The sequence below is a fragment of the Acytostelium subglobosum genome, assembly GCF_000787575.1.
Source record: "Acytostelium subglobosum LB1 DNA, scaffold: scaffold15, whole genome shotgun sequence".
NCBI lineage: Eukaryota > Evosea > Eumycetozoa > Acytosteliales > Acytosteliaceae > Acytostelium > Acytostelium subglobosum.
The window spans coordinates 580,571-606,796 of record NW_012236518.1 but is presented as its reverse complement, the minus strand read 5'-3'; the positions used below and the strand labels follow the sequence as shown (position 1 = coordinate 606,796).

The 26,226-nt window shown below is 44.1% G+C and overlaps 11 protein-coding genes across 11 annotated transcripts; 5 read left to right on the top strand and 6 right to left on the bottom strand.

Annotated features, from left to right (window-relative positions):
• Positions 1-471: 471 nt before the first annotated feature.
• On the top strand, positions 472-2,872 carry SAMD00019534_076190 (hypothetical protein; the record flags this gene model as incomplete). The annotated part of the gene is made up of 8 exons (XM_012897316.1): positions 472-504; positions 603-894; positions 977-1,599; positions 1,676-1,903; positions 1,980-2,026; positions 2,091-2,172; positions 2,243-2,769; positions 2,830-2,872. 8 exons carry the CDS (start codon positions 472-474, stop codon positions 2,870-2,872), a joined length of 1,875 nt encoding a protein of 624 aa, XP_012752770.1.
• A 225-nt stretch (positions 2,873-3,097) lies between these two features.
• SAMD00019534_076180 (hypothetical protein) lies at positions 3,098-3,983 on the bottom strand (the record flags this gene model as incomplete). Its single annotated transcript, XM_012897315.1, has 2 exons — positions 3,098-3,376; positions 3,435-3,983. 2 exons carry the CDS (start codon positions 3,981-3,983, stop codon positions 3,098-3,100), a joined length of 828 nt encoding a protein of 275 aa, XP_012752769.1.
• Positions 3,984-6,200: 2,217 nt separating this feature from the next.
• On the top strand, positions 6,201-7,439 carry SAMD00019534_076170 (hypothetical protein; the record flags this gene model as incomplete). Its single annotated transcript, XM_012897314.1, has 1 exon — positions 6,201-7,439. One exon carries the CDS (start codon positions 6,201-6,203, stop codon positions 7,437-7,439), a length of 1,239 nt encoding a protein of 412 aa, XP_012752768.1.
• A 2,506-nt stretch (positions 7,440-9,945) lies between these two features.
• Positions 9,946-10,098, top strand: SAMD00019534_076160 (hypothetical protein; the record flags this gene model as incomplete). Its single annotated transcript, XM_012897313.1, has 1 exon — positions 9,946-10,098. The coding sequence occupies one exon, from the start codon at positions 9,946-9,948 to the stop codon at positions 10,096-10,098; it is 153 nt and encodes a 50-aa protein (XP_012752767.1).
• On the bottom strand, positions 10,033-10,780 carry SAMD00019534_076150 (hypothetical protein; the record flags this gene model as incomplete). Its single annotated transcript, XM_012897312.1, has 3 exons — positions 10,033-10,313; positions 10,445-10,528; positions 10,627-10,780. Coding segments are annotated over 3 exons (519 nt in total), but the record flags the coding sequence as incomplete, so codon positions are not given.
• Positions 10,781-11,466: 686 nt separating this feature from the next.
• On the bottom strand, positions 11,467-13,136 carry SAMD00019534_076140 (hypothetical protein; the record flags this gene model as incomplete). The annotated part of the gene is made up of 3 exons (XM_012897311.1): positions 11,467-11,670; positions 11,738-11,954; positions 12,025-13,136. 3 exons carry the CDS (start codon positions 13,134-13,136, stop codon positions 11,467-11,469), a joined length of 1,533 nt encoding a protein of 510 aa, XP_012752765.1.
• An 803-nt stretch (positions 13,137-13,939) lies between these two features.
• Positions 13,940-15,118, top strand: SAMD00019534_076130 (hypothetical protein; the record flags this gene model as incomplete). Its single annotated transcript, XM_012897310.1, has 1 exon — positions 13,940-15,118. The coding sequence occupies one exon, from the start codon at positions 13,940-13,942 to the stop codon at positions 15,116-15,118; it is 1,179 nt and encodes a 392-aa protein (XP_012752764.1).
• A 289-nt stretch (positions 15,119-15,407) lies between these two features.
• SAMD00019534_076120 (hypothetical protein) lies at positions 15,408-18,627 on the bottom strand (the record flags this gene model as incomplete). The annotated part of the gene is made up of 7 exons (XM_012897309.1): positions 15,408-15,483; positions 15,541-17,089; positions 17,176-17,376; positions 17,470-17,848; positions 17,927-18,083; positions 18,168-18,277; positions 18,379-18,627. 7 exons carry the CDS (start codon positions 18,625-18,627, stop codon positions 15,408-15,410), a joined length of 2,721 nt encoding a protein of 906 aa, XP_012752763.1.
• Positions 18,628-19,700: 1,073 nt separating this feature from the next.
• SAMD00019534_076110 (hypothetical protein) lies at positions 19,701-21,019 on the top strand (the record flags this gene model as incomplete). Its single annotated transcript, XM_012897308.1, has 3 exons — positions 19,701-19,906; positions 19,970-20,864; positions 20,927-21,019. Coding segments are annotated over 3 exons (1,194 nt in total), but the record flags the coding sequence as incomplete, so codon positions are not given.
• Positions 21,020-21,083: 64 nt separating this feature from the next.
• On the bottom strand, positions 21,084-22,348 carry SAMD00019534_076100 (hypothetical protein; the record flags this gene model as incomplete). The annotated part of the gene is made up of 3 exons (XM_012897307.1): positions 21,084-21,609; positions 21,680-22,017; positions 22,106-22,348. 3 exons carry the CDS (start codon positions 22,346-22,348, stop codon positions 21,084-21,086), a joined length of 1,107 nt encoding a protein of 368 aa, XP_012752761.1.
• A 231-nt stretch (positions 22,349-22,579) lies between these two features.
• Positions 22,580-26,132, bottom strand: SAMD00019534_076090 (hypothetical protein; the record flags this gene model as incomplete). Its single annotated transcript, XM_012897306.1, has 5 exons — positions 22,580-24,487; positions 24,546-25,236; positions 25,302-25,699; positions 25,794-26,008; positions 26,102-26,132. The coding sequence occupies 5 exons, from the start codon at positions 26,130-26,132 to the stop codon at positions 22,580-22,582; spliced, it is 3,243 nt and encodes a 1,080-aa protein (XP_012752760.1).
• Between the last annotated feature and the right edge of the window lie 94 nt (positions 26,133-26,226).

The window sequence follows — 26,226 nt, the reverse complement described above, 5'->3', positions numbered from 1 at the left end:
TCTTTCTAAAGCGAACTCACTTAATCTCTCTTACTAACTGTAAGATACATACTTGGATGTACTAAAGACTTCTACAACAATGAATGAGTTATTATTGTTGTTAATACTGTTGTACATCGCCAAGGGAGATCACAAATGAAGGGTAGGATGATAAGCAAATGAGTTACTGCGGTTAGTCTAGACTTGTGTTTGAACTAAAAAGAAAAAGGAGGTTGATAAGATTGCCCAAATCGGGTAATTAATGACAAACTCTTATTAAATCTGAAACACACAAAGTAATATGACCAGTGCATGTGTGTGTGTTTAACGAGTCCAAGCAACAAGACAAGACAATCTCACTCCTCCATCCTCATCCTCTTTCACTCTTAACGGGCCCAACCAAACATCATCTTCATCATCATTGTAATTCAATCAATCAATAGTGATACGAACATTATACATATACATATACATAAGTAAAGTACTACTTTAATGATGGACTCTGCAAATACTAGACTGGAGAATGTAGGTGTAGCCCGAGGATAAAGGTTATCCATTGATTGATGGATGGATAGATGAATGGATATGGACTAACTAAACATCAATGATGATGATGATAACAGATTGCCAGTCATTTGATATTGAATAATAATGATACTGCTGCTGCCACCGTTGCCGCTGCACCATTGACAGTGGAGAGCAATGTGCCAAAGGTTGATGTTAAAGCTTTGAAGCAATTCTTTGATACTCCTCAACACAATGAGTATCGCAACAAGGTCAGAGCCTTCATGGAGACTTCGCCAATCTTCAAAGTACCAAGCTACAATCTCAACATGAAAGACTACAGAGCACTTGTGTTGGAGCAGCTCAAAACAGTGGCCGATGCAGGATTTGCCAACTTCTTTGATGTTAGAGGTATGTGATTGGATTAATCGAGTGATCGAGCGATGACATGTGACCAGGGCTAACAAACAACCACCACCCTCCCCTCACTTAGACAACATCGACAAGATGTGTGCCTTCGCTGGACTCTTGGCCCAGTTCAACAACAACATATATACTTTGCTCGCAGTGCACTACGTGCTTTATGGAGGCACGTTGTTGCTGTTGGGCAGCGAGCGTCATGCTCACTTCACACACGCAGCGGCCAATCTCGAGATTGGTTGTTTCGCAATGACAGAGATTGGACATGGAAGTAACGTTCGTGGATTGGAAACCACTGCCACCTACTGCGCCAAGACTCAGCAGTTCATTATCAACTCGCCAACGCCAACTAGCCAGAAGTTCTGGATTGGTGCGGCCGCCCAGCACGCACGCAACGCCACCGTCTTTGCGCGTCTGATCGTCGCGGGCAAGGACCATGGCATCCACGCACTCGTCGTGCCAATCAGAGACAGCTTTGGTCGCTCAATGCCTGGCGTCACACTTCGCGATTGTGGTCACAAGCTTGGTCTCAATGGCATTGACAATGGACAGATCCACTTTGATCACGTGGCCATCCCCAGGATCAACCTGCTCAACAAGTTCTCAGACGTCACCGAAGACGGCCAATACAAGTCACAGTTCAAGAACCCATTGCAGAACTTTGGTGCCACTATGGGAGTGTTCATTGCTGGACGTGTAAGTACATCATTCATTCGACTGAACACTCCATCACCTCAATCACTCAATCACTTACACCCACCCCCTCCAATAGCACTACATGTCCAAGGCAGCATCTGGAGCATCAAAGACATGTTTGACTATTGCCATCCGTTATGCTCATGAGCGCAAGCAGTTTGGACCTGAGGGTGCTGATGAGCAACCACTCTTCACTTTACCAGCACATCAACGTAGACTTTTGACTCCACTGGCCAGGACAATCCTGATGGATTCATACCTACACTACCTCGCCCGTCGTATGGATGGAGGACACTTGGGCATTGTATGTTCATTCTAGTTCGCACAGCACACACCTTACATTGGTACTAACTTCCTTCATTCATTCCATCACTATATAGAGCGCACATGCTCATTGCTCAGGACTAAAGGCTGTGTTCACATGGCAGTAAGTACAACTTTGAATGAATGGACAGTTCCAGCATCACTCACTCACAACAATCATCAATCAGAGCATTGAAGACATTCCAGATCTGTAGAGAGTCATGTGGAGGACAAGGCTTCAGGTCACAGAATAGAATCGCAGCGTTCAAGGTAGGAGCAAGCTCATGATGGGCACACGACAACCCAAGGCGGATTACTTACTCACTCATACACAACACAGAGCGACTGCGATATCATGGTCACATACGAGGGCGACAACACAGTCTTGATGATCCAGGTCGCCAAGTTCTTGCTGTCTGGCAAGCACAAGTTGGCCAATGTACCAGAGACAGCGATCACCTCAGTCAATGAATTGTCCGATCTCAACAAGCTGCATGCTTTGTTCACAACACGTGTCAAGTACCAGGTTCAATTCCTCAAGGACACGATCAAGAAGATTGGAGGCAATTCCTATGATGCATTCTCCAAGGCGGCACCATGGGCCATGCAAGCGGCAGCGGCCTACACCGATCTGACCATCCTGGAGAATGCCATCAGGGATGTCAAGGCTGGCGCCCCCGCACCCATGGCTCAGATCACCCTATTCGACACACTGGAGAGATTGGAGCAAGACCTCGGATGGTTCGCAACCAACAACTTGATAACACCAGCCGTTGCCAATCAACTACCTTTCAAGATCATGGAGCTTGTTGCCTGTCTCGCACCACAAGCTCTTGCTATCGTTGATGCTCTTGCCGTTCCACAAGTGTAAGTAATGGCTTCACAAGCCAGTAACCATTCCAAACATACTGACTCGTTCATGAACAGGTGTCTACCCTCTACCTCTTTGATGGATGGACTCTTTGACTAAGATCTTTGGACTCATCAACTACATGTGATACTACATACTAACAATCAATCAATCAATCGAACAATCAATCAAACACACAATCGACAATACATGATATAACCAACATTACGACACGAGACCATGGTCCTGTCGCGACAGATATATATATTCTTGAATCTTAAATAATTTATTCAATTGAACTAGTATACATCAATCACATTAGAATGTGACTAGCCTACTAGTTGCCTATTCATCCAACACTTCATAGCATGTGCTGTTGTTGCACTTGCCCTCCTCCACTTGCTCACTTGTTGATTGGATGCTCACCTCAACATCTCCCTTGAAATTCTTGTGCATGCTGTCAAAGTCCTTGGCCTCAATCGATGCACTATCCTTTAACTTTATCGACTTGTCTGTAGCCTCTCTCAACTGGAGCAACACTGGTATCTCGATGACAGAGTACAAGAACAATGACACCAATCCAACGAACCAACCAAACTGAGGACCCCACTCATAACGCTCGAACTGATTGATGGCATAGTGTCAGCAATGGTAAATCATTCAATCAATCAAACTAACTTACATGATGATATGTCAAGGATCCAGCGATGGAGCGGCATTGTCTAACATTCTGACCTTGCTCTACGCAGTGGTCTGGCGATCGGTCGTCCCTGAAGGCCAGAGTGATGAACAGCATGGACAGTACTCCAAACATCATGAGAAGGAATGATACGTTGTATATGATGACAAAGTAGATTGTCAAACGTCTTTGGATATAATTGTTCCTAAGCTGCATGATGTAGATGGCGAAGGCACCCAACAATGTGGCCAATGCAACAGTCTTGAGTGTTATTATCGATGTGAACAAGGCATATCCACTTGTCCAGTGGTTGAGATCATGGTATTGATGAAGACGATGGCCCGTCTTCAAATAGTCCACAATATGAATTCCATAATGATCGATATTTCTCTCGTGATGATGATTGATGCGAACACCATTCACATAATAAATCTCAGTATAAGCCACTTGGTACTGAGTTGTCAACATCGACACCAGGTTCATGGCGGCAATCAATGTGACCGCCGCTATAAATACCTCCCTTTTCAGGATGAACTTGAGAAGTATTGTCATTATGTATATATATTTGTTGTATGAATATGTATGAGTGAGTTGTGTGTATATGTGTTTGATACAGATACTAATTGTATGAGTAATAATAATAATATTAATTAATATCTATTTATCAATATTAATATGTATAGTTCATCCAAACTTACTAATATTGAATGGATTGTTGAATGTACGGATGGATGGATAAACACGAAGGTGTAATTAAATACTTATAAGTGTATTAACCATAAACAGATAAAGTAGTTATAGTCATACACATAATCTAATATACAAATCACATACACACTGATTAATATTAATATTACATATGATCTTATAGATATAATAATCGGCCGATGGTATAGATAAGTATATCCACATACCCCCGCCATATCTGAGATGGTAGATCCTAAACACGTTTTTCTTTATCGACTGATTTGTCATTCATATCACTATGAGGGTGTGTGAGTATGTAAACCCTTGTGAGTGGGGGTCGGGAAAAGGGTTGAGCAATGACCTTGAGACAAGTCAACCCTTAGACAGGTGTCACGTGATGTGTGGTCATCCGGATCAACACACTTAAGAATAAAGGTTGATTGATTAGAGGGTGGGTAGGTTTGAGTTCTAAGACTTGATAATATTCGATTGATCAAAGTTGGGATCATTCCTTTTTGGAAGATATAAATTTGGTAATTACACTTTAAAGGGAAGGGGTTTAGAATGGAAATATACAATATATTAATTTAAATATTAAAATATTTATTTCTCATCAATACTATAAATAGCTGGATCATGATATTCCCTTGATGGAACAATTGATTGTGGTATTAGTTGTTGCAGTTGAGATGATGAATGATTGATTGTAGTGGTAGTTGAACCTGAGGATGTTGCACTGCCACTTGTATTGTAAGGTGTATCCACCACACCAACATCATCATCTTCATCCAATGTATCATCTCCATTGAAACTACTTATAGTAGTAATAATTGGTTTGGGAGCATTGTTATCTGATTGAATTGAGTTTCTTCCACCATTGATTAACCTAATGATCAAACTGTAGAATACCAATATCAAAAATATCACAATCAAGTTGACACCATTCAACACAAATACATGTCTGAATCCCCATTGATAATATGTATACTACATTCCACGGGAGGGGATGATTAGATTGAGTTCTGATGATTCATCGTTAATGAATGAATGAACATACCTTTGCTGTTTTACCAACATGTCCCCAATATGATTTACATTGATGTTGATATTCATCGTTGACTAGACAAGTTGGATCTTGTTCTTTATCATACTTTGTTCTGAATGCATTCTTGATGTATGAATATGGAATAATTGAACATACTTGTAATGCCAATGATATCAATATCAATAATATACCTATTAATTTATACATCTTTGTACGTCTTCTATACAATAATACTAATATTGAACTTAATATTATTAATACCAGACCCAATGTTACTTGAAGTAGTCCAGAGAACCAGAAGATATGATTGACACCTGGAAACTCAGACTTGTGTGAGAATGTAACAGACTTTAACTCATCATTGAACTTGATTTGGAATGTATAAAAGTTATAGAATTGTTGTATAGAAGTTATAATATGAGGTTTACTATTAGCTGTTAATATCTTTTGTTGATAAACTATTGAATATAATGGTTGGAATATCAATATAACAATCTGGAACACAAGATATATGATCAAAGTGAATACCAATATTGATAATATCGCAATCTTATTATCTCTCTTCATTATTATTATTATTATTAATATTATCAATGTAAATAATAATAATAATTGCACTCAACAACGTAACTCAATACTATGTCTTACTTAAATCCAATCTCTTATCCTTGTGTTGACCTTCGTGACCGATTAATTCAGTGTGTGAGTGAATAAGAATATAAGGGTGGGAGGGTGAGGGTGAGGGTTAATTATTCTTTGTTGGACAACCATGACAACTATATTATATCAAGTGGTAATATATATTATATGTTATATGATTGTTTTTCGAAATGATTGATCCAGCTCATTGACGAAACCCTAAAAAGGGTCTCGTTTTTGGAATTTTTTTTATTTGAGTGTTTGATCATAAAAATACATGAAAGAGTGAGACCTGTCGACGAAGGTGTTGTTGGACAAAGCATAGTGATGCATTGTGGTCAGTTCAAAGTAGACGACAGATAATAACAATAACAGTGGAGAGAGATAACAATTAAACAATGTTATCATCATCTGTTACGACATATGTGGCCTCAAGACTGAAGGTGATCACTACTTCAGTGGCATTATCAGCCTCAAGCACGACGACAATGCCACTACTTCACAGGTCATTCACTTCATCAGCGGCGATCACTTCGACACATCACTCACAACAACATCCACAACAATATAGACAACAACAACGACATTCAAAGCAATGCAACTGTATAGCCTGTCACTCAACCAACACATCATCATCATCATTCATCACAACTACATCATCACTAAACACATATAATACATCAACAAACTCAATACGACATTACAGCAGCAGCAGCGGCAGCGATAAGAAGAAACCACAACAACAACAACAACAGAAAGATTATGATTATGAAAGTGTAGAGAATGATCCATTCGAGGAGGAACACGTCGATAGGGAGGAGTTGGACAGGATGTACCAGGAGGCCGACAAGAACTTCGACCTGAGACCATGGTCGTCGGACCCCAACATCCGTGACACACAGGCACTCGAGCACATTAGAGCAAAGAACAAGCTGCTCTTCCCCAGGGACTACGAGCAGCAGATTGACCGCGAGCTCAACCCGAGAATCAAGGACCTGTCGAGCGACGACAAGCAGTTGGGCCAGTACCAGGTGCGCGGCCCCGTGCCCCTGCCCGAGGACGACGAGCTCTTTGAGCACCAGCGTCTAAAGAACGACTGGACCGAGCAGGACATCAACGATCAGCTCGAGAACCAAGACGAGGACGAGATCGAGCCGGACGAGGAGGAGGACTATGAGGGCATGGAGTCCGAGGGCTTCGACCCGTTCCTGCCCGCGCGTCCCAAGGAGCGTGTCGAGAACCTGTACAACGGCGTCGCTCACGGACACTCCAAGCGTAAGGACGCCAACGCCGTGGCCCTCGTCCGTCTGGGCACCGGCGAGCTCACCATCAACGGCAAGACTCTCACCGAGTACTTTGGCAACTGCATCACCTACAAGGACACTGTGCTCCGTCCGCTGGTCATCACCGAGACTATCGTCAAGTGGGACGTGGAGATCCGTGTGTCGGGCGGTGGCATCAAGGGACAGGCCGAGGCCATCTCGCGTGCCCTTGCACTGGCCATCTCAAACTACGATCTGGGCTACCGCATGGCGTTGCGATTCTCTGGTCTGCTCAAGCACGACATTCGTCGCGTCGAGAGAAAGAAGCCAGGTCAGTTGAAGGCCAGAAAGAAGTTCCCATTGGTCAAGCGTTAAGTAAGGTGCTCCGTCCTTACTATCCCAAGTCCCTCTTTATTGGCACACGACAGACACTCACCCAGGGTGTGTCAACATCACACTTACCTATACACACGACTACAACGAACAACGACCATTGGATTCATCAACCTTACCTTATATTAATAATAAAGCACAGCAACCTCAGTTTGATATACATGGACCATCCATCCAAGCATCTTGATTGAGCATGGAGACATCAGTCCGAAACTCGGTATACTATTTCCTGGCTCCTGGGCCAAGGATTAATTCCCTGATTACCTGGTCATCATCAACCCCGACAGGATTACCCAGGGTTGTTGAAGTAGTGATAGCTTCAGATCAGATATTATGTTTCCCCAACCGTTGATTGGATGATGCTTGTTCAGACCTTGGCCTTTTTCGACCACATTGGCGCTGCCTCCCCGCTTGCAATTTGAAGATTGGCGGGGCATCATATTTATTGTAGATCCTACAAGCCAACAAATAAAAAACTAAGAACAAGACAAAGACTTTAATAACATTATATTATAAAGACTAAGAATGTATCAATTATTTGTTGTAATACTACTATTGATGTCCTTTGGGGACATCAACAACATGGTTTACAGTTGCCAATCAGTGTCTGACTTGAAATATGTTAACATTACAGTTAATCCATTATCATTGAATAACTCAACCTTATGTGGATTGGTATCATATGGCAACATTGGAAACAGTCCATGTCCTACATTAACTGCTGCATTCCAATCATTTAGATATCAATACCCATCTCCAAACTGTGTGATGTTAAACATCCAACTTGCAGAAGGGCAATACTATAACTCAACAAATGGTACTCAAGGCCTCATTATCAATGATGGCATCAATGCCACTATTGGAGCTACTGGTCCAGTCGACATCTATCTCGATGGACAACCCTTCATCACTATAACTTGGCCACCTCGTGGTCATGATTTAAACGAAGTCATACCAATGTCACTAACACTCAAAGGAATTAATCTAATCGGAGGGTATAGTCCAATGCTAAATACACCTGGACTTATCTCAGCCTCCATTTTCTGGACCAACATTACACTCAATAATGTCAATGTACTCAATACAAGTTGTTATTATACTCAATCAATAGTTCATATCACTCAACCTCTGGTTGGACCAGGTGAGATGCCTGGCACAAACAGTCTAAATATAATAGGAGGATCATATACCAACAACATTTATAGTGGATTGTTTGTGACCAATGGAGCCAATGTTGTCCTTCAATATGTCATCTTTGATAACAACTCCATTCAACCTGGAAATTCAATTATAGTGTTCAGCAATGGCCATGGTTCGATGTCCAATTCATTATTCACCAACAAACTTAATTCCTCTGATGCCATTTGGCTCAACTCTCAAACAAACTTCACAATTATAAACAGTACATTCAGTAACCACTCCATTGGCAACGATTTTGTTGCTTGTTATGGATGCCAACTCAACATCACTAACACCATCTTTGAGGACATTATCGACTTTACTCATTTCGTTGTCATTGATGAGTCAGACTCTGGAATGTTCGCCAATGTGTCAATGAACAATGTCACCGTCACTGGCCATTCTAAATCCAACTCAGTATTTATCAACTGTCTCAGATCTAGTCAGTTGTCAGTCTATCAACTTCATCTGCCCACGAAACAATTTCAATTGATCCAATGTCCAACTACATGCCAGGTGATTGGTGATCAAAGGGCGTGCCAGAGGAAACGACTCAACCCTGGACAGATCACCGGAATTGTCATCGGATCACTGGTTGGCTTTGCTCTTATTCTTGCAGCGACCATCTATTTTTGGAAGAGGAGGCAGTCATCCTATCAATCAATCCAATAAATAACATTACCAGTACTCTACGTCCATGGATGTCTTGGTGAGTGTTCAGAGATAACTTGTAAATGAAAGAATGTATCCTTGATCGATGGTTTTTGGTATGATTCCAAGTTGGGGAGTCAGGGATCCACAAGATCTAATGTGTCCCCGTCCTCACAAGTGTCGACCCAGCAAGTATAGCTATACTTGCCGTTTTATTAAGTTGAGGCCACCAATGGACCACCTTCCATCTCGATGGTGGAAACATTGCTCCAATATTGGATGATGGCCGTCAGACCAAACAGGACGAACAAGAACATGCCATGATGTGGACGCAACTTGTTAAAGAAGTAGCCGATGGCGCCAGAGCACAGCGAGCAGATGATGATGAGTGCAATGCACAGTGTGTAGGTGGGCGACTCCCATTCGAGCTCGTAGCGCGAGCCGTATACACAGAAGATGCCCATCAGCAGAGATGTCTTGGAGATGGTGCCGCCAATWAAGGTTGGAGAAGGCAATGTTGATATTCTGGGCATTGCCCTTGCGCGACAATGATATGCTCTCGAGGATCTCGGGCATCTCACTGGCAATTGGCGCAAGGAAGAACGCCAGCAGTATCTGATTGATTTCGAACGTGGTGGCCAGCGTGACGATCGAGTCGATGAACGGCTTGCTGAAGAAACAGATGAGTGCGCCGCCCACGAGCAGCATGCCGGCGCCCTTTGAAGCCGATGCGTGCTCGCCGTCTTCAGCGGCATCTTCCTCGGCGGCAGCCTCCAGATCCTCCTCCTTGTCCACCTCTGGCAGCTTGTAGAATATTGAGTTCCAAGATGAACAGCAAGTAGGAGCCAATGCCCACGACTCCCAACAGCATGCTGAAGCCATACATCGCCAGACACAGAGGTATCAACAGAGAGACCAACAATATCAAGCATTGTCGCTTGACTGGTGGTTGTAAAGTAATTTGTCCAGCCCTCCTATTCTTTGTTCCAATCCATATACAGCAGCCTAGAGCAATCGTGCAGACGACTGTGTTGATTGATTGAGTGTTTGTGATCGGTCGGGGTCAAGGGTGAGGGCGAGGGCGAGGGCAAGGGTTGGGTCAAGGAAATGTTAGATCGAGGCTGGAACAGTACCAAGCATACAATGAATGAACTTACCTATTGAGCTACCACTGACTGCACCAACGGCGAATCTAATATTCCGACTTTGAAGTGCAGTTATAAAGAATATCGCCTCAGGTGCTGTATGATGATGATCATTCAATCATTCAATCAATCGTGTCGGAGTTAGGATCGGAGATGCATAGCATGTATGTTTGAGGTCCTCAAACCTAACATACCAGTGTTTAACCAAGCTATTAAGAGTCCACCAATTATAGATGCATCGTACTTCTTGCCAAGTATTTCACCACCTTCGCCAACACACCATGAGGCGAATGTTAGAAAGAGGAATGTTACTCCTGCTACTGCTGCTGCTTCCAACATTATATATAGTTAAAGTATAAAAATATTATTTGAGAGATAGATAATGTATATCTATCTTGTGTATTAGTATAGATAGGTATTGGTATTAGTGATACAAAGGTAGTAGTTTGTTGGAAGTTGAAGTAGTAGTAGTAGTCGTGAGTCTGAATGAATCGGATATTTAGTTGTTGGTCTGTCTGTGTATTTGTAGTTACAACACCAGAACAGTATCTTGTCAACAACAAGGTGGTACTATGAAGTATTTGTGATCACGGGAATCAGTTGCTGAGGCCCCCTAATGGCCCAACACGAATACAGGCCGAAAGTTCCCCCACCTCCACTTGGTTTCTTTGCAGCTGTTTTGCAAAACATACACACGTATCGCTTTTTTGGTGATAGAGGGTGTACCCAAGGACCTCATTTTGAAAGATCGGTGTGTCCAAGTCAGTCAACCTGTCACCCGTTCAGTTTCTTTCGGGTCGGGCCTTGCCGTCAAGATAGTATACGGGTGTCTATCTATGCCATAGAAGTAGAACAATATAATGGGTGTCCAACATGTGATTATGTCAATGATCGATCATTGAATGAATGAATAAGTAATCACTTGACTCGTATATGTTTACTTGTATTGTATCGATCATATCCATCCATCATTTAAGTGTACATGTTCGATGATGGAATTCAATTCCACCAGCCAGCAGTTCCAAATTAGATGATCAGATCCTCTTGGACTGGAAGCCGAACTTTCCATTGAACCATTCAATAGTTGTGGAGAATCTCTTCAAAAGATGTACATTGGAAGAGTGTAAACTATGTGATGACAACTCCTTAGTCCACTTTGAGAATGAATCCAATGTCTTCTTATCCAAAACAGTATGTATATCATCCTTACTCTTGATAATACAATCAAGTACTTGGCACTATATCATGAATGTTAGTAGTGTCAATCAAGCAACTGAAAGATGTCATGTCATGGATGGTACATACAATATTATGTTCAATAACTGATGGTGGCCAATAGTTCTCCAACCAGTGAATGAGTTGTACCATCTTGACATCGGTCATATCCAATGACTCATGCAATGAAGCAAAATCATTGATAGGATGCACCAGACTATAATAGTTATCCAAGAATCCATTCAAATTGATATCAATTATCTCCTTGACAATGTCCTTCTCACCAATAATACAATCTTGTAATATCCTACAACATGTGATGATTGAATGATCGTTAGCCATGTGTCCTGATCAATCAATCAATCAATCAAACATACTTGACGATAAACTTTGGATCTTTGAGTGAGAGGAGGTAACCTTTGCGCAACCTCTCGGGCACTTCGGGATGTTTGTCAACGATTGATTGGAAGTGCTCGTCGGTGCCGTTGAGGAGGTCGTGGTTGCGACTGTCCATGAGGATGATCTCGTGTTCGTTCGCATTGACCTTGTTGATCACAATTGATATCCAATGTACTGCCACGCCAAGCATAAAGACATGTGAGTAGGTCTGTCGCTCCTTGAATCGTTTGGACACTTCTCGCAACTCATTGATCTCTTCAATGGATATACGATTGTTGCGTAATGAGTCTATTGCCCAATCTGGCAACACTGTGATTGGATAACGTTGTCTTGACAAGACATTATCACTTTCCAACAGGTAATCGATATAACAACGTTCCATTACACCTTTGACAATGTACTTCTCGTTCCATGGATAGTATGACTTCTTTGCGGCGCGACATTTGACCAACAGCAGATTCATACATATTGAGTAGATGTGCCAGAACAATGGTCGGCACAACATTCGATTGAAATAATGCAATGAGTCATTGTCTGAGCCACTGGATGGGTCATTGTTCGAGGTTGAGGATGCTGAGACACAGGCCTTGTAAGCTGATATACCATTGAACAAACTATAGTATCCACAACTATCATTCTTGACTTGTTTCAATACTCTTGGTTGCCAAATTGTCGTTGACATCATTGATAATGGAGGTGATGAGGTTTGAGTTGATGTAGTTGATGTTGTTGATGTATCACCAGGACTATGAATATGTATAATTAGGTTGTTCTCGTCAGACGAGCAATGTGAACGTGTCTCCTTTCGATATGCAATTATCCTACTTGGTGAAGATGTTGATGATGTTGATGTTGATGTTGACAATGATGTTTGATTGTTGGTGGCCAATGTGAATAAGAGTTGAGCAGGTGTTGTCGACGTGGTCTTGGACGTAGTCATAGACGTGGACATGGACGTGGAAGTTGAAGTGGACGCGGATGGCAATTTCTGTGGACTGACAAGGTCATACCTGGCATCCTTCTTTAAACAACATAATAGACCATCAACCAAGTCCATAACAATTGATCTTGGTATACTATCATTGCTCATTACAACATCTTCTTGTCTTTCCATTGTTTAACCACCAACACTTGGCTTGTTTGTTTAAAGAGTATATATATATATATATATTTATATTTAGATTGATTAATTGTATGATTGAATGAATGGATGAAAGTACACAATTCAAGTTCAAACTCTTTGAAAGTTGTTGGAATGTAAATGGATTGTTGTTTGTTGTGTGTTTGTTGTTTGTGTGTTTACGTAAAGTTGAGAAAGCCCATTGATCAAACCCCCCATTGTCTAAATGCACATTGAGTCAGCGTGATTCACTCTGACTCCCAACAGTCGTTCACACACAACATAAAAATAAAATAAAACATAAAGTTTGTCGTCTAAACGAACGAAAAAACGAGTAACTAATACTACTTTTGCTCTATTATTTATATCTTTGGTAACGTTGTTGTTATTACCTGTTTGTACATCTATTTATCCATTGATCAACTGATTAAATAATGTCTGGTTCTCTTGAGAAGTGATGAACATTGGATCCTGACAACCAAACAAGGAAAGTTCCAAGATATACTTAAGTGTGTTTGTGAGATGGTGTGCGACCAACTTGTCTCGACTCTTGGCATGTTCATTCATACATTCAAATTTATACATTCAATCATTCATTCATTCATATATATATATTATCTATCTGTTAATTAAATTGATTGTTTGAGTACAATAGATGTATTCATTCATCAATAGTATTATACACGTATTAGATTAATCTAGATAGATATAGGAGAAAGGTGTAATATACTCAACTTATTGTCATCTTTACAGACACACATATACACACAGACATGTCCTCGACAGCAGCAGCAACAACAACAACAACATCAAATAATAGTAACACTAGTAATCCCCAATCTGGTGCACCAGATAGTGCAAAGGAGGCTGTTTTCTTCCAGAGCAATCCAAAGGACCTCGAGGGAAAGCCTTTGATCAAGGGTTACGACTTTAACGAAGGTGTTGACTATGCCAAGTTGTTCAAGTCATTCACTCAGACTGGTTTCCAGGCTTCAGCCGTTGGCCAAGCCATCGATGAGATCAACAGAATGATCTCATGGCGTCTGGTCGACGAGCCCGTTCAGGAGAGCGACGTCAATGAGGATACGGCCGACCCCGACTACAGGAAGAAGGTCCGTGCAAAGATCTTCTTGGGCTACACCTCCAACCTGGTGTCATCAGGCATCCGCGAGATCATTCGTTATTTGGTACAGAACAACATGGTTGATGTCATCGTGTCAACCGCCGGTGGCATTGAGGAGGACTTTATCAAATGTCTGGCACCGACCTATCTTGGCGAGTTTTCCATGCCCGGTGCCGACCTTCGTCGCCGTGGACTCAACCGCATTGGCAATCTGCTCGTGCCCAACGACAACTATTGCAAGTTTGAAGACTGGATCATGCCAATACTCGATGCGATGGTCGATGAACAGACGTCAAATGGCACTGTTTGGACGCCATCCAAGGTGATCAACCGTCTTGGCAAGGAGATCAACAACGAGGAATCGATCTACTATTGGGCATGGAAGAACAAAATCCCAGTCTACTGCCCAGCTCTCACTGACGGCTCCATTGGCGACATGATGTACTTCCACACATACAGGAAGGAGGGCTTGGTGCTGGATCTGATTCAAGACATCCGCTCAATCAACAATCACGCCGTCTATGCCAAGCGCACTGGTGTGATCATTCTCGGTGGTGGTGTGATCAAGCATCACATCTGCAATGCCAACCTGTTTAGGAATGGCGCCGAGTACGCTGTCTACGTCAACACTGGACAGGAGTTTGATGGTAGTGACTCTGGTGCCCGTCCCGACGAGGCTGTCTCCTGGGGCAAGATCAAGTTGGATGCCAAGCCCGTCAAAGTCTATGCCGATGCATCCATCGTCTTCCCAATCTTGGTTGCTGAGACCTTTGCCAAGACCTTCATTCCCAAGTCTCCAGAGGAGTTGCTTATGAACAAGAGAGATTAATCAACATGTTGTCTGTGATGTGAGAGAGGTCTCCATTACTCTCTCTTCCCTCGTGGCTGCCAGGCTAAGGATCACCCAACATCATCAGAAGGTGTGATCAACCTCATTCAATCAATCAATCAACCAATGAACCATATCCATGTTGCGAGTGGACCATAACCAATGTGGATGTATTGGCACAGATGGACTGATGAGGCAACAACAATAGTAATAAAGGAATGGAATGCTCATATTACTGATCAATCAATCAATCACTGAACCAAGTTGGAATAATAAGTATTATATTTATTTATACGATGGAATGGGCAGAGATGGATATACCCTTGCGCAAGGATATCCCAAGCAACAACACCCTGGAGGATGCTCTAACTTAAGCATTGGTGATGTGAGACATATCTCCCATCTTCTCGGACATGACATACTCTCCCTTCTCATTCTGCTTGCCCATGGTGATCTTGATGAAGACCTCCTCGAGCGTGGAATTACTGATGCCCCAGTCGGTGATGTGCAGTCTCTCCTTGTTCTGCTCGAACGCGGCAAACAACACTGACAGCTCCACCGAGTTGGATGGCACCTCGTAGTTGAATGTACCGGCCAGCGCATTCAACAGGTTGGCCTGTGGGATCTGCTCAAACAGGAACTTCTGGGCCTCGGTCTCGTGGCCCAGCTCGACGGTCATCATCACCTTGTAGCCCTTGCCAAAGCGCGACTTGAGCTCGCTGCTGCTACCAATGCACTTGAGCTCACCGCCAACAAACAGACCGAGACGGTCGCACAGGGCGTCGGCCTCCTCCATGGCGTGGGTCGTGAGCAACATGGCACACTTGCGCTTGTAGTTGTTGATGATGTCCCAGAGCTGCTTACGCGAAGCTGGGTCGAGTCCAGTGGATGGCTCGTCCAACAGCACGATCTTGGGGTTGCCCATGAGCGAGCAGGCGACAGACAGACGTCTACGCATGCCACCACTGTACTCGCCAGACTTCTTGGAGGTCTCCTCGTGGAGGTTCACCTGCTTGAGTCCCTCGTAGACTGCATTACTCAGCTGCTTGCCCTTCATGTTCTTGATGCGTCCGTAGAATAGCAAGTGCTCCTCGCCAGTCAGATCGTCCCAGAGCACGTTGTCCTGTGGACAGACTCCCATGATCATGTGTACGTTGTCGATCTCGTTACGGATGTCCATGCCAAACACCTTGGCTGTGCCACTGGTTGGTGGGAACAGACCGCTGACGCAAGAGATGGTGGTGGACTTGCCGGCACCGTTTGGTCCGAGGAAACCAAAGCAAATACCTTGGTCGACTCCGAGAGCCAGTGACTTGACGGCGACCTTCTTCTTGGCGCCATCGCGGGCAGGGTACACCTTGTTCAGATCGAGCACCTCGAGTGCCAGAAGCTCCTTTGACTCCAAGACACGCTTTCTCTCCTCGGCAACATCATGTGGCTCACCCTCGCGCACTGACAACATCTCAACGGGCTCCTGCTCGGTCTTGCGGCCGGACCAGTATGAGCGCTTGAGGAAGAAGAGTGGATGACGCTTTACACCATAGTCAGATGGCAGAACCTCCTCAAGGTAGAGGGCCAACACCAGGAAGATGATGGTCTCGACGACCATGAAGGCGTAGATATTGCCCATCTCGATACCGGGGTCGTTGAGTGTGGCGATCTTGACACCTGGACCGTCGTAGGCGACGGCACGGGCGAGGACCAGCAGACCGCGGTATAGGACAAAGGGCGGGAAGATGGAGATGACAAACACGGAGCCTGCGGGGGTGGAGTCATTCTTGAGGATATTGTCAATGACGTTCGATGCCAGGATACCAGTGCCAAAGACCCAGATGTAGCCAACTACTGTTGCCGTGTCAGTCTTTGTAAAGAACACCGAGACGAAGAAGGCAAAGCTGACCAAGAGATGCCCCCAGAAGAATATCAGTAAGAATATCGGCAGTCCATTATTGATTGTGAAGTATCTGAATCCTATGTTGTTTTGTCAAGCGGTGATGTGATTAGTGAGTGCGCGCCAGGCGAATGATGTTTGTCCATTGTTGTCCAGGAGTACATACTGAATATTGCGCCAAGTGCCCAAACCAAGAGCATGGCAAACAGATAGATGGAGTATGAGAATATATAGGTAACGAGCCAGTATGTCTTCATTTCGAGACCCATCATCTTCATGATCTCTCTAAGCTTGTTCTCCTTCTCATAAAGAATAAGTCTGAGAACGACTGGAAGGATCAACTGGAAGATGAAGATATATAGAGTTGCTAAGATGGTATGGTATGGTATGATTGAATGATTGATGAGTGAGTGATTGGATGCTCCATCGAGTTGGAATGATTGAATGAATGAATACATACGTCCAATAAGTGAGATAAGATCAAAGGTGAAGGAGGTTTGCTTGGTTGGGAAGTCACGGATACCGTCAAAGATGATTTGGGTGATGTTCTGACCGGTCAGGGCACGGTAGGAACGTGTGGCCATAGTGTAGAGCAGACCCAACTCATTACCGAATGAGATGGAACGGTTGTAAAGTAGAGACACCTCGAGTTTGTTCTGATCGACTGTGCCAAAGTGGTAGGCACCATTGATAGTCTTTGTCTTCCAGTTATTGAACGTATCAGCCTTGAACTGTTCATAAGTTGCTGCGCCAATCTGGGTGGACAATGGCATCACCATACTAGGTGTGTCAGAGCAATATGTGGCAAAGGTACCAACAAAGGACATGGCAAAGATGAGCTAATGTTCGTGATTGATTGATTGATTGAATGAGTGGATGAGTGGCAAGACATGGATGATGCTAGTAATAGTACTTACTGGAATGGTGATGTTTTGTTGGTTGACATAGAGTGGTACCAAGTTCATCATGTTGGAGACGATTGGATTGTTGCTTTCGTCAATATACATGACGCTGCGGTTGTACATTCCCGGTGGATATTTAAAACAGTTTCCAACAATGGTCTCATTAGTTTCGCTAAAGTATGAATAAGATGAGAGTTAGTATGATTGATTGGATTGATTGATTGAGGAGTATTGTCAACATGTTATGGTCACATACTAGAGTGCTGGTTGGACAGTTGGTTGATGAAGTCTAGCTGGGAGCGTAGTACCTTGTTGGTCCTTGATAAAGTTGTTTACAATCTGTTGTAGTACAAATAATAGTATAATCTGTTTGATTGATTGATTGAAATTGATTGATTGGATGGATGAACATGTTAGACAAGGTGCGGACAAGTCGGAGATGGAGTGAGTGGACAACTACTACTTACCAAAAGTAGTGGCAATGCAATCTGACAAGCATTGGTACGATATTGACGCCATTGATAAGTGGCACTCTTCCTAAAGAGTGCATTGAACTGATTGCCAAAGTGACGCTTCGTCTCAATCTCCTCAGCAGACTTGACAAGCTTGTCAGTCTGTGCATAACTAATTGGTCCATTTGTAGAGGCCCCACTTCCACTGCTTCCATTTCCATGTTGTTGTGGAGAATGGTCGTTGGCGGCCGCCATCTCATTCATAAGAATGGGTTCGACACTCATTATTGTTGTTGTTCGACTCCTTCTATCTCAAGCAGATCTGTTCGAGAGAATAGAGATTATATATATATATATTTATAGTATTACAACAAGGGAGGGATGAAGGATATAAATACAACTGATCTGAATGAATGAATGAATGATTGATTGAATGATTTAGATGTATTGTTATTACTATTTTTAAATTGGGTCTTTAGCACCACCAACCCACCAAGGCCTAATCAATCACTCTTATTACTCACCACTCGTGTTTGTTGTTGCAGATGGCTGAGTCCAAGACTAGGGAAGGGATGGTGAGGGGTGGGGGCGGGATGGATGGTCCGTTGAAGTGTTTAAAGGTGTGTGTGCTACTTACTACCTTACACACACAGGTGGACTTTGAGGTTTTCCTGTCACTCCTCGTTTTTTGCGGATTATTTTAAGCTGGGGGTTGGTGATAGAGGGTGTAAAGAATGATGAAGTGATCGCGTGATGATGTGTCTTTGGCACCAGGCAATGTCGCGTCGGTTGGCTCCACGTGATGAATCCTGTGCACTACTCCAACGAAGTTGGTCACGCATCATTGTGCTGTCTTAGTGTCGATGGTCATACTAACAACATATTTATCTTTCCATTATTCATTCATTCATTCAATCATTGATTCATTCATTAATTTCAGAGTTGATCAAAGCGAAGGTTCTTTCTTTGATCGATCCTTGTCATCATCCTGTCTGTTGTTGGTGTTGATGTTGATGTAACTTACATGACTGATTAGTCATTTTTGTTATTCTAATTATATCCACAGATATTCAAATAGTGATAATGAGTTGACAAGCTCATACATGTATTGAATGAATGAATGAATGAATAATACAAGACTTTATTAACACTTGGTGTAAGAGAACAACAAATATCTTTGAATTTTTCAATTTAAAACAATTCAACTCCATCTTGATCTTACCCATTCTTTTAAAGTGTGTGATTGATTGAGCTCAGATGATGATGACCCAATTCAATTCAATTCAATCTTACAAACACACAAAGCAAAGCAATCAAATAAACAAATAAAACAAACAATGATGGAATCAAACTCAGTTTCGAGTAATCAAAAGTTAAGCAGTGTTGAACAGGTGTTGGAGAAGTACATCCCAGAGGATGAACTCAAAGAGGTCAAGCGTGTCCTCTATGGTCTCAACAGAGGTCAATTGGTCAACACTCTTCCAATTCCACAAGATGTCACCAAGTTAGCCAACGCCTCATCTTTTGAAGTTGTTTCCTCAAAGTATGTTGTGATCAAGTCTAAGATGTTCACATGACTAGTCACTAACTCATTGATGTGATATAGGGTCACAGCTGAACCTGAACAAACAAGGAAACCAAGGATTGTTAAGCTTGGTATCATTCAGAATGCAATTGGTGCACCAACAACAGATCCGGTACATGATCAGTATATGGCCATTCAGAATAAGATTGAGAAGATGATTGATGCCGCTGGAGCAATGGGAGTTAATGTACTGTGTCTTCAAGAGACATGGCATATGCCCTTTGCCTTTTGTACTCGTGAGCGTTATCCATGGGTAGAGTTTGCTCAGCCGGTCGATGGCGAAGCCACCCGTTTCATCCAGCGCATGGCCAAAAAGTACAACATGGTCATTGTGTCACCAATGTTGGAGCGCGACCTAGTGCACAGCGGCACTATCCACAACACTGCCGTTATCGTTGGCAACAACGGAAACATCATTGGCAAGTCGCGCAAGAACCATATCCCTCGCACTGGCGACTTTAACGAATCCACCTACTACATGGAGTCGCAGCTCGGCCACCCAGTGTTTGAGACCGTCTTTGGAAAGATCGGTATCAACATCTGTTATGGACGCCATCACAACTTGAATTGGCTGGCCTATGGCCTCAATGGCGCCGAGATCGTGTTCAACCCTTCGGCAACTGTTGGCGAGCTCAGCGAGCCAATGTGGGGCGTCGAGGCCAGGAATGCAGCCATGACCAACAACTACTTTGTCGGCTCGATCAATCGCGTCGGCACTGAGATCTTCCCCAATGAGTTCACCAGCGGCAATGGCAAGCCCGCCCACAAGGACTTTGGCCACTTCTATGGCAGCTCCTACTTTAGCTCTCCAGACAACTGTCGCACACCAGGACTCAGTCGCGTCAGCGATGGACTGAACGTATGCGAGGTTGATCTCAACCTATGCCAACAAGTCAAGGATAAATGGAACTTCCAGGTGAGTTATCCCCTTTGACCTTGCCCTCACATCTTACTAACCCTTACTCTCTCACATCACAGATGACTGGAAGATATGAGATGTATGCTGACTTCTTGACCAACTACATCAAGCCAGACTATGTTCCACAGATTGTAAAGGATCCATCAATGAAGTAAAGGTCATGCAAGACCCCTCACATATATCATAAGTACACCATATCTCGTTGATCACAGTTTATTACCATCCCATTACCTTTTGTATGATTGGCAAGGAGATGTTGGACATCTTGATGTGTCCGGAAATGTTTGGATGTCCTTGACAGCCAATGTCGCTTGGCTCCAAGATGTTCTGAAGGTCGATATAGGTAAGCTGATCACTGGACTCTGCAACAGACTTTACATAATCACAGCATGCGCCACTGATCATTGGTCCACAAACCAGGAATATCTTTGGTTGGTTTGGGTAGACTGTGTTCAATGTCTTGATTAGTTGGAGGTATGTTTGTTCAAACAGGTCTGCTGGTGGATTGGGTTGCGAGTCAAAGTCATTGGTGCCAAGATTGATTACAACAGCATTCGGTTGGTAAGAATCAAAGTCCCACAACAATGAAGGGTTGGTTGCCAAAGTCCTTGGAAACACATCTGGAAAGGCTAAGACAGATGATATATTTGGTTCTCCATAGTTCCTGACCAATCCAATTCCAGACCATGCCTCAATGTTTACATCAGCTTCCAACTCTCTGGCAATTAGTTGCCCATAAGTCCTATCATTGATTGATTGATTGATTGAATGGTTGGCAAATGAATGGAGGCTAGGGCATGTACTGAACTTACAAGTAGTTGTTCTCTGTCTCGGGGGTGAAGGGACATGGAGACATTCCTATAATGCCATAACCACATGTGATACTGTCGCCAAGGAATTCAAGTCGTCGACTAGGGGGCTCGGTAGGTGGAACTAATGTTGCAGTATGGTCCACAATGAATCCATAGAAGCCTACTACACCAAGACAAGCCTCTGTCCTCTTTGTCAATCTGACTTCACATGTCTCGCTTGGATTCAGAAGCCCATCCTCAAACAGATTATAAGTCTGTTTGGTCTCTGATGTAACATTCAACACTGATTGAAGTGTACCATTAACAAATACATTGAATATTGTAATGTTTCCAAGGAACTGAGTTCATTTGATAGATTAGTGGTCCAGATTAGTGAGTGACTTGTGGACTACAACATCAAGACGTTAGGTGATTTCTCATACTTACCAATGGTAGACCACTGGCTTGAACAACGTTGGAGTCAACCAATCCTTGTATGGTTGAAGTGCCTGTGACTTTAATGATTATCTCAACTCCAGGCCAATCAAAGTTGTATGCACCATTTGTATCTGCGTTTGCAGCAACCCTTCCTTTGTACTGTATATAGGCGTTGTCTGGGTCGATCAACACTGTTGATGCATGAACTAGACATAACAGTTGAACTAGTACCAATAGTCTAGTGAATGACATGTTTGAATTGTTGGATGATTGAATTGTTGAATGATTGAATTGCTAAATGATTGAATTGTTGAATTGGAATTGAGTGGTCATGCGAGATCTAGATTGATAAATTTGGCAATTAATTTGAGTGACCAGGGCAAAGACTGGATGGAGTGATGGTAAGGTTTATTGATTTAAGTAAGTTAGGGTACATCTTTTGGTGATGGTAGTAGTATATATAATGTGGACTTTGAAGTTGAATTACTCAGTTGGAGGCCTTGGTCTTCTGGTGGGTGGCTTCCTCTTGTGCTGCATCTGAGGCCTGGCCTTGGTAATGTGTGTCAGTTGCTCAGTGTCAGTTTCGGGCACTGCCGTGATATCGCCTGCAACACCGCCTGATGAACGCTTGGGCTGGTCTTTGGAGGATGATGGCGCTGAGGTTTTGGTTGGTGTAGCTGGTTGGGCAACTCTGGGTGGGGCGGCGGGCTTGGGCTTGGCCGAGGGTTGTGGCGTTGGCTCTGGCTTGGACACTGGCTCAGGAGTGGCCTCTGGCTCCTGCGCGACTGGCTTGCGCATCAAGGGTGGTTGGCCTCCTACACCTCTGGCAATCGCTGCGGCCAGAGCTGGGTTGGCGCTCACCTTGATGCCAGGCTTGAACATTGGTACTGGAGGTTGTGTTGGTGTTGTGCTGGTGACCTCTGGTGTCTTTGGAGCAGCATCACCACTTCTTGCGGGTGGGACGGGAGGTGGTTTGGCTGCTGGGGGTGTGGAGACTGGCGCAGACACTGGCTTGACCTCCTTTGGTGTGGTTGGCTCAGGCACAGACACTGGCTTGACCTCCTCCTTTGGTGCCGATGGCTGAATCTTCTCTGGTGTGACGGGCGACACAGCTGGCGCTGGGGTTGATCTTGCTGGTGGTGTCTCGGGCGATGGTGGAATTTCGGCCGAGTTGTTCTCTCTGTGGCTCATCTCCTCCTCGCGAATCAGATCCTGGAACACAGACTCGAGACCGTTGCCAATCTTCTCGTAGGTGTAGTCCGAGGCAATGTCCAGCGACGAGAGGAAGCACTCGTGCACACGGTTGCTCAGCTCTGCACCGGCACCCTTGATCAGAGTGTCCTCCACGTGCGACTCGTCAATGTCCTTCGAGCCAAACTGAATACCTGTGGCCAAACGCTTGTAGGTCTGCTGGTCGAATGACTTGAACGTGGTCTCCATGGTGTGTACGATCTGTTGCATCATCTCCTTCTTCTTCTGATTGACAACGTCGAGTGCTACGTTGACAAACTCCTTGAGCTTCTGATTAAGCTCCACCTCGAGACTGGCGTGCACGGCCTCCTTAACGAGATGCAAGCCTCCAATGACCTTCTCGGTGTTCTCTGCATCCTTGATGACGACCATGTGATCGGGGTCGGTGGCCTTGCGACCCACCGACTTGATCTTGTTGAGCAGCTTCTCGATGTTTTGCTGCTGGCCACTGGCCAGGAAGGACAAGTTTGTGCCACCAATGGCAGCGCCAGCGTTGTTCTCAAAGGTACGCAGAGGGCTCTGGTTGCGGTTGATGTAGTTGTCAATGTCTCTGATGAGATTGGTCAGTCTTTGTGGGTTCTCGTTGTATGCCTTCATGATATCGATCAAAGGCTTGTTCATGTTCTTCAGAGTGAGGTTGCGCTCGAGACCGACGGCCAGACCGGCGAATCCCGCGACACTCGTAAGGTTCTCATCCCAAACGAGCGAGACTAGTGCCTTGTTGGTCTGCAGGGCCTTGCCTAGGGCGATGGCACCCTTGTTGCCCATTTGATGACCTGTGATGTCCAGCTCAGTCAACGAGTCATTGGTCGCCAGTGCATAGATAAAGGGCAGAATGTCGTTCTTGAGCTGCGACTTGCTCAGACCGTTGGTCATGTGCAGGGCCTCGAGTGGCGTGGCAGCCTCGACCAGACTGATCACCGACTCGATGGCGGCCGCTCTCGACTTGGTCTTGGAGACCTTGAAGTTTCCATTCAACGACAGCTTCTTTACAGAGTTGTTCTGAATGAAGCCGTCACAGATCACTGACACTCCCTCATCACCAAAGTCATTCTCGGCAAGGTCCAGGGTGTGGATGTTTGGTATCTTGTCTGCCAAAGATGCCAACATGCGTGCGCCTGCAATGCCCAGGTCGTTGTTCTATGAATAGGTTTGAGTGAGTGGACTTGCGTGGTCGCTGCGACGACTGATTACTTACCCTTGACTCAAAGATTACGTCTTGGACATAGAGGTTGGATGAGATGGCCATGATCACCTCCTTGAGGTTCTCAACTGGAATCTTGGTGTTGTTGATGTTGATTGTCTTGAGGAGCGAGGAAGAACCGATGAATCTAACGAGATGGACGACCTCCTTCTTGGTCAGACGGTTGTCAGAGATGTCCAGATGACGTAGCTCTAGACAGCCACGAACGAGCGCACCGACGATCGTCTCCATGTTGGGGATTGTGTTTGCAATGTTGAGGGTGCGCAGCGAATTGGGACTGGCGAGGAAGGCAGACAGGGACGCACTGCCATCCGAGTCCATCTTGTTGTTTGAGAGGTCGAGATAGGAGAGTGTCATGCCCATCTTGACGTTCTTCTTGAGCGCATTGGTGAGCGCGACGATGCCAGCCTTGCCCATTGCACAGTTGGCAAAGTTCAGCGATGCAATGCCTCTGGGCGATGCTCCAATGTAGTTGGCAAACGCGGCCATGCCCTTGTCCTCAAACGGGTTGTTGGACAAGTCGATTGAAGTGAGTCCAATGTTCTTGTTGGACTGCAGTGTCATTGCGATGATTGGCAAAGTATCGCCCTTGATGCCCACATTGTTCAAGGACAAGTCCTCAATCGTCGAGTTGGTCTTCAATGTCTCTGCCAACGAAGTCAACTGATCCTTTCCCAATTGAATACTATTATGATTGATTGATTGAGTGAGATTGATTGAATGATTGATTGAACGAATGAATAAACTTACCCATTGAAGACGAGACTCTTGAAGTAGGTGTTCCACTTGAGTGCACCTAGTAGAGCCTTGATGTCGCCTGGTGAGATTGGTTGCTCAATCTCGTTGAAGTTGAAGGCCTTGATGTTCCTGCTCGAGACAATGTTGGCCATGTCCCAACAGATGTCGTCACGTGTTGGGATGTTGAAGTAGTTGCATAGTGATGAGTAAGTCTCAACGAAGCCTCCACATGGCAAGTCCTTGGTGGGGACGTCCGTCAATCTAGAGGGTGGCTTGACGTCCAGCTTGAAGCATGAGTCATCAGGACATCCAGCAAATGTCAGACTGTATGTAAGACGTAGAGCATTGATGATATCATCAGCCTTTGGATGGATCAATCCATAACCGAACGTCTTTGTAATGAATATCACCTGGCATATTATTGACGTTTGATTGATTGATTTAAGTGGAATGAGTGAGTGAGTGATAGGCCAATCATCAATGATCACATTGACAACAACATACCTCTTGTGAGTTTGAACTCTTGACTTCAGTGAGATCGAGGAGATGTGCCTCCTTCTTCACTTTGGGGATGCCTGGCTTGAGGAATATGACACGATGCTTTGTGATCAAAATGATTCTCTTGCTTGGCTTCTTGTTCTTCTTCTTGCTAATCTTATCAGCGATGCCCAAGAATGTACTCTCCTGATTCCTCTGTGAGAGCAAAGCATTTACAAGCTCTAAAATTGATTGTGATTGATTGATTGATTGAGTGATTGAGTGAGTGAGCAAACTAGATGTCTATAATGATTCAATCAATCAATCAAACATACTTCTGTCATTTGGAGTAATATCATCAGCCATCTTGTTGTTATACTATTATCTTATATATATCCTTTTTTAGGCTATTCGTTCGTTGTTGATGTTTATATCAGGTGCTGATTGATCGATCGATCTA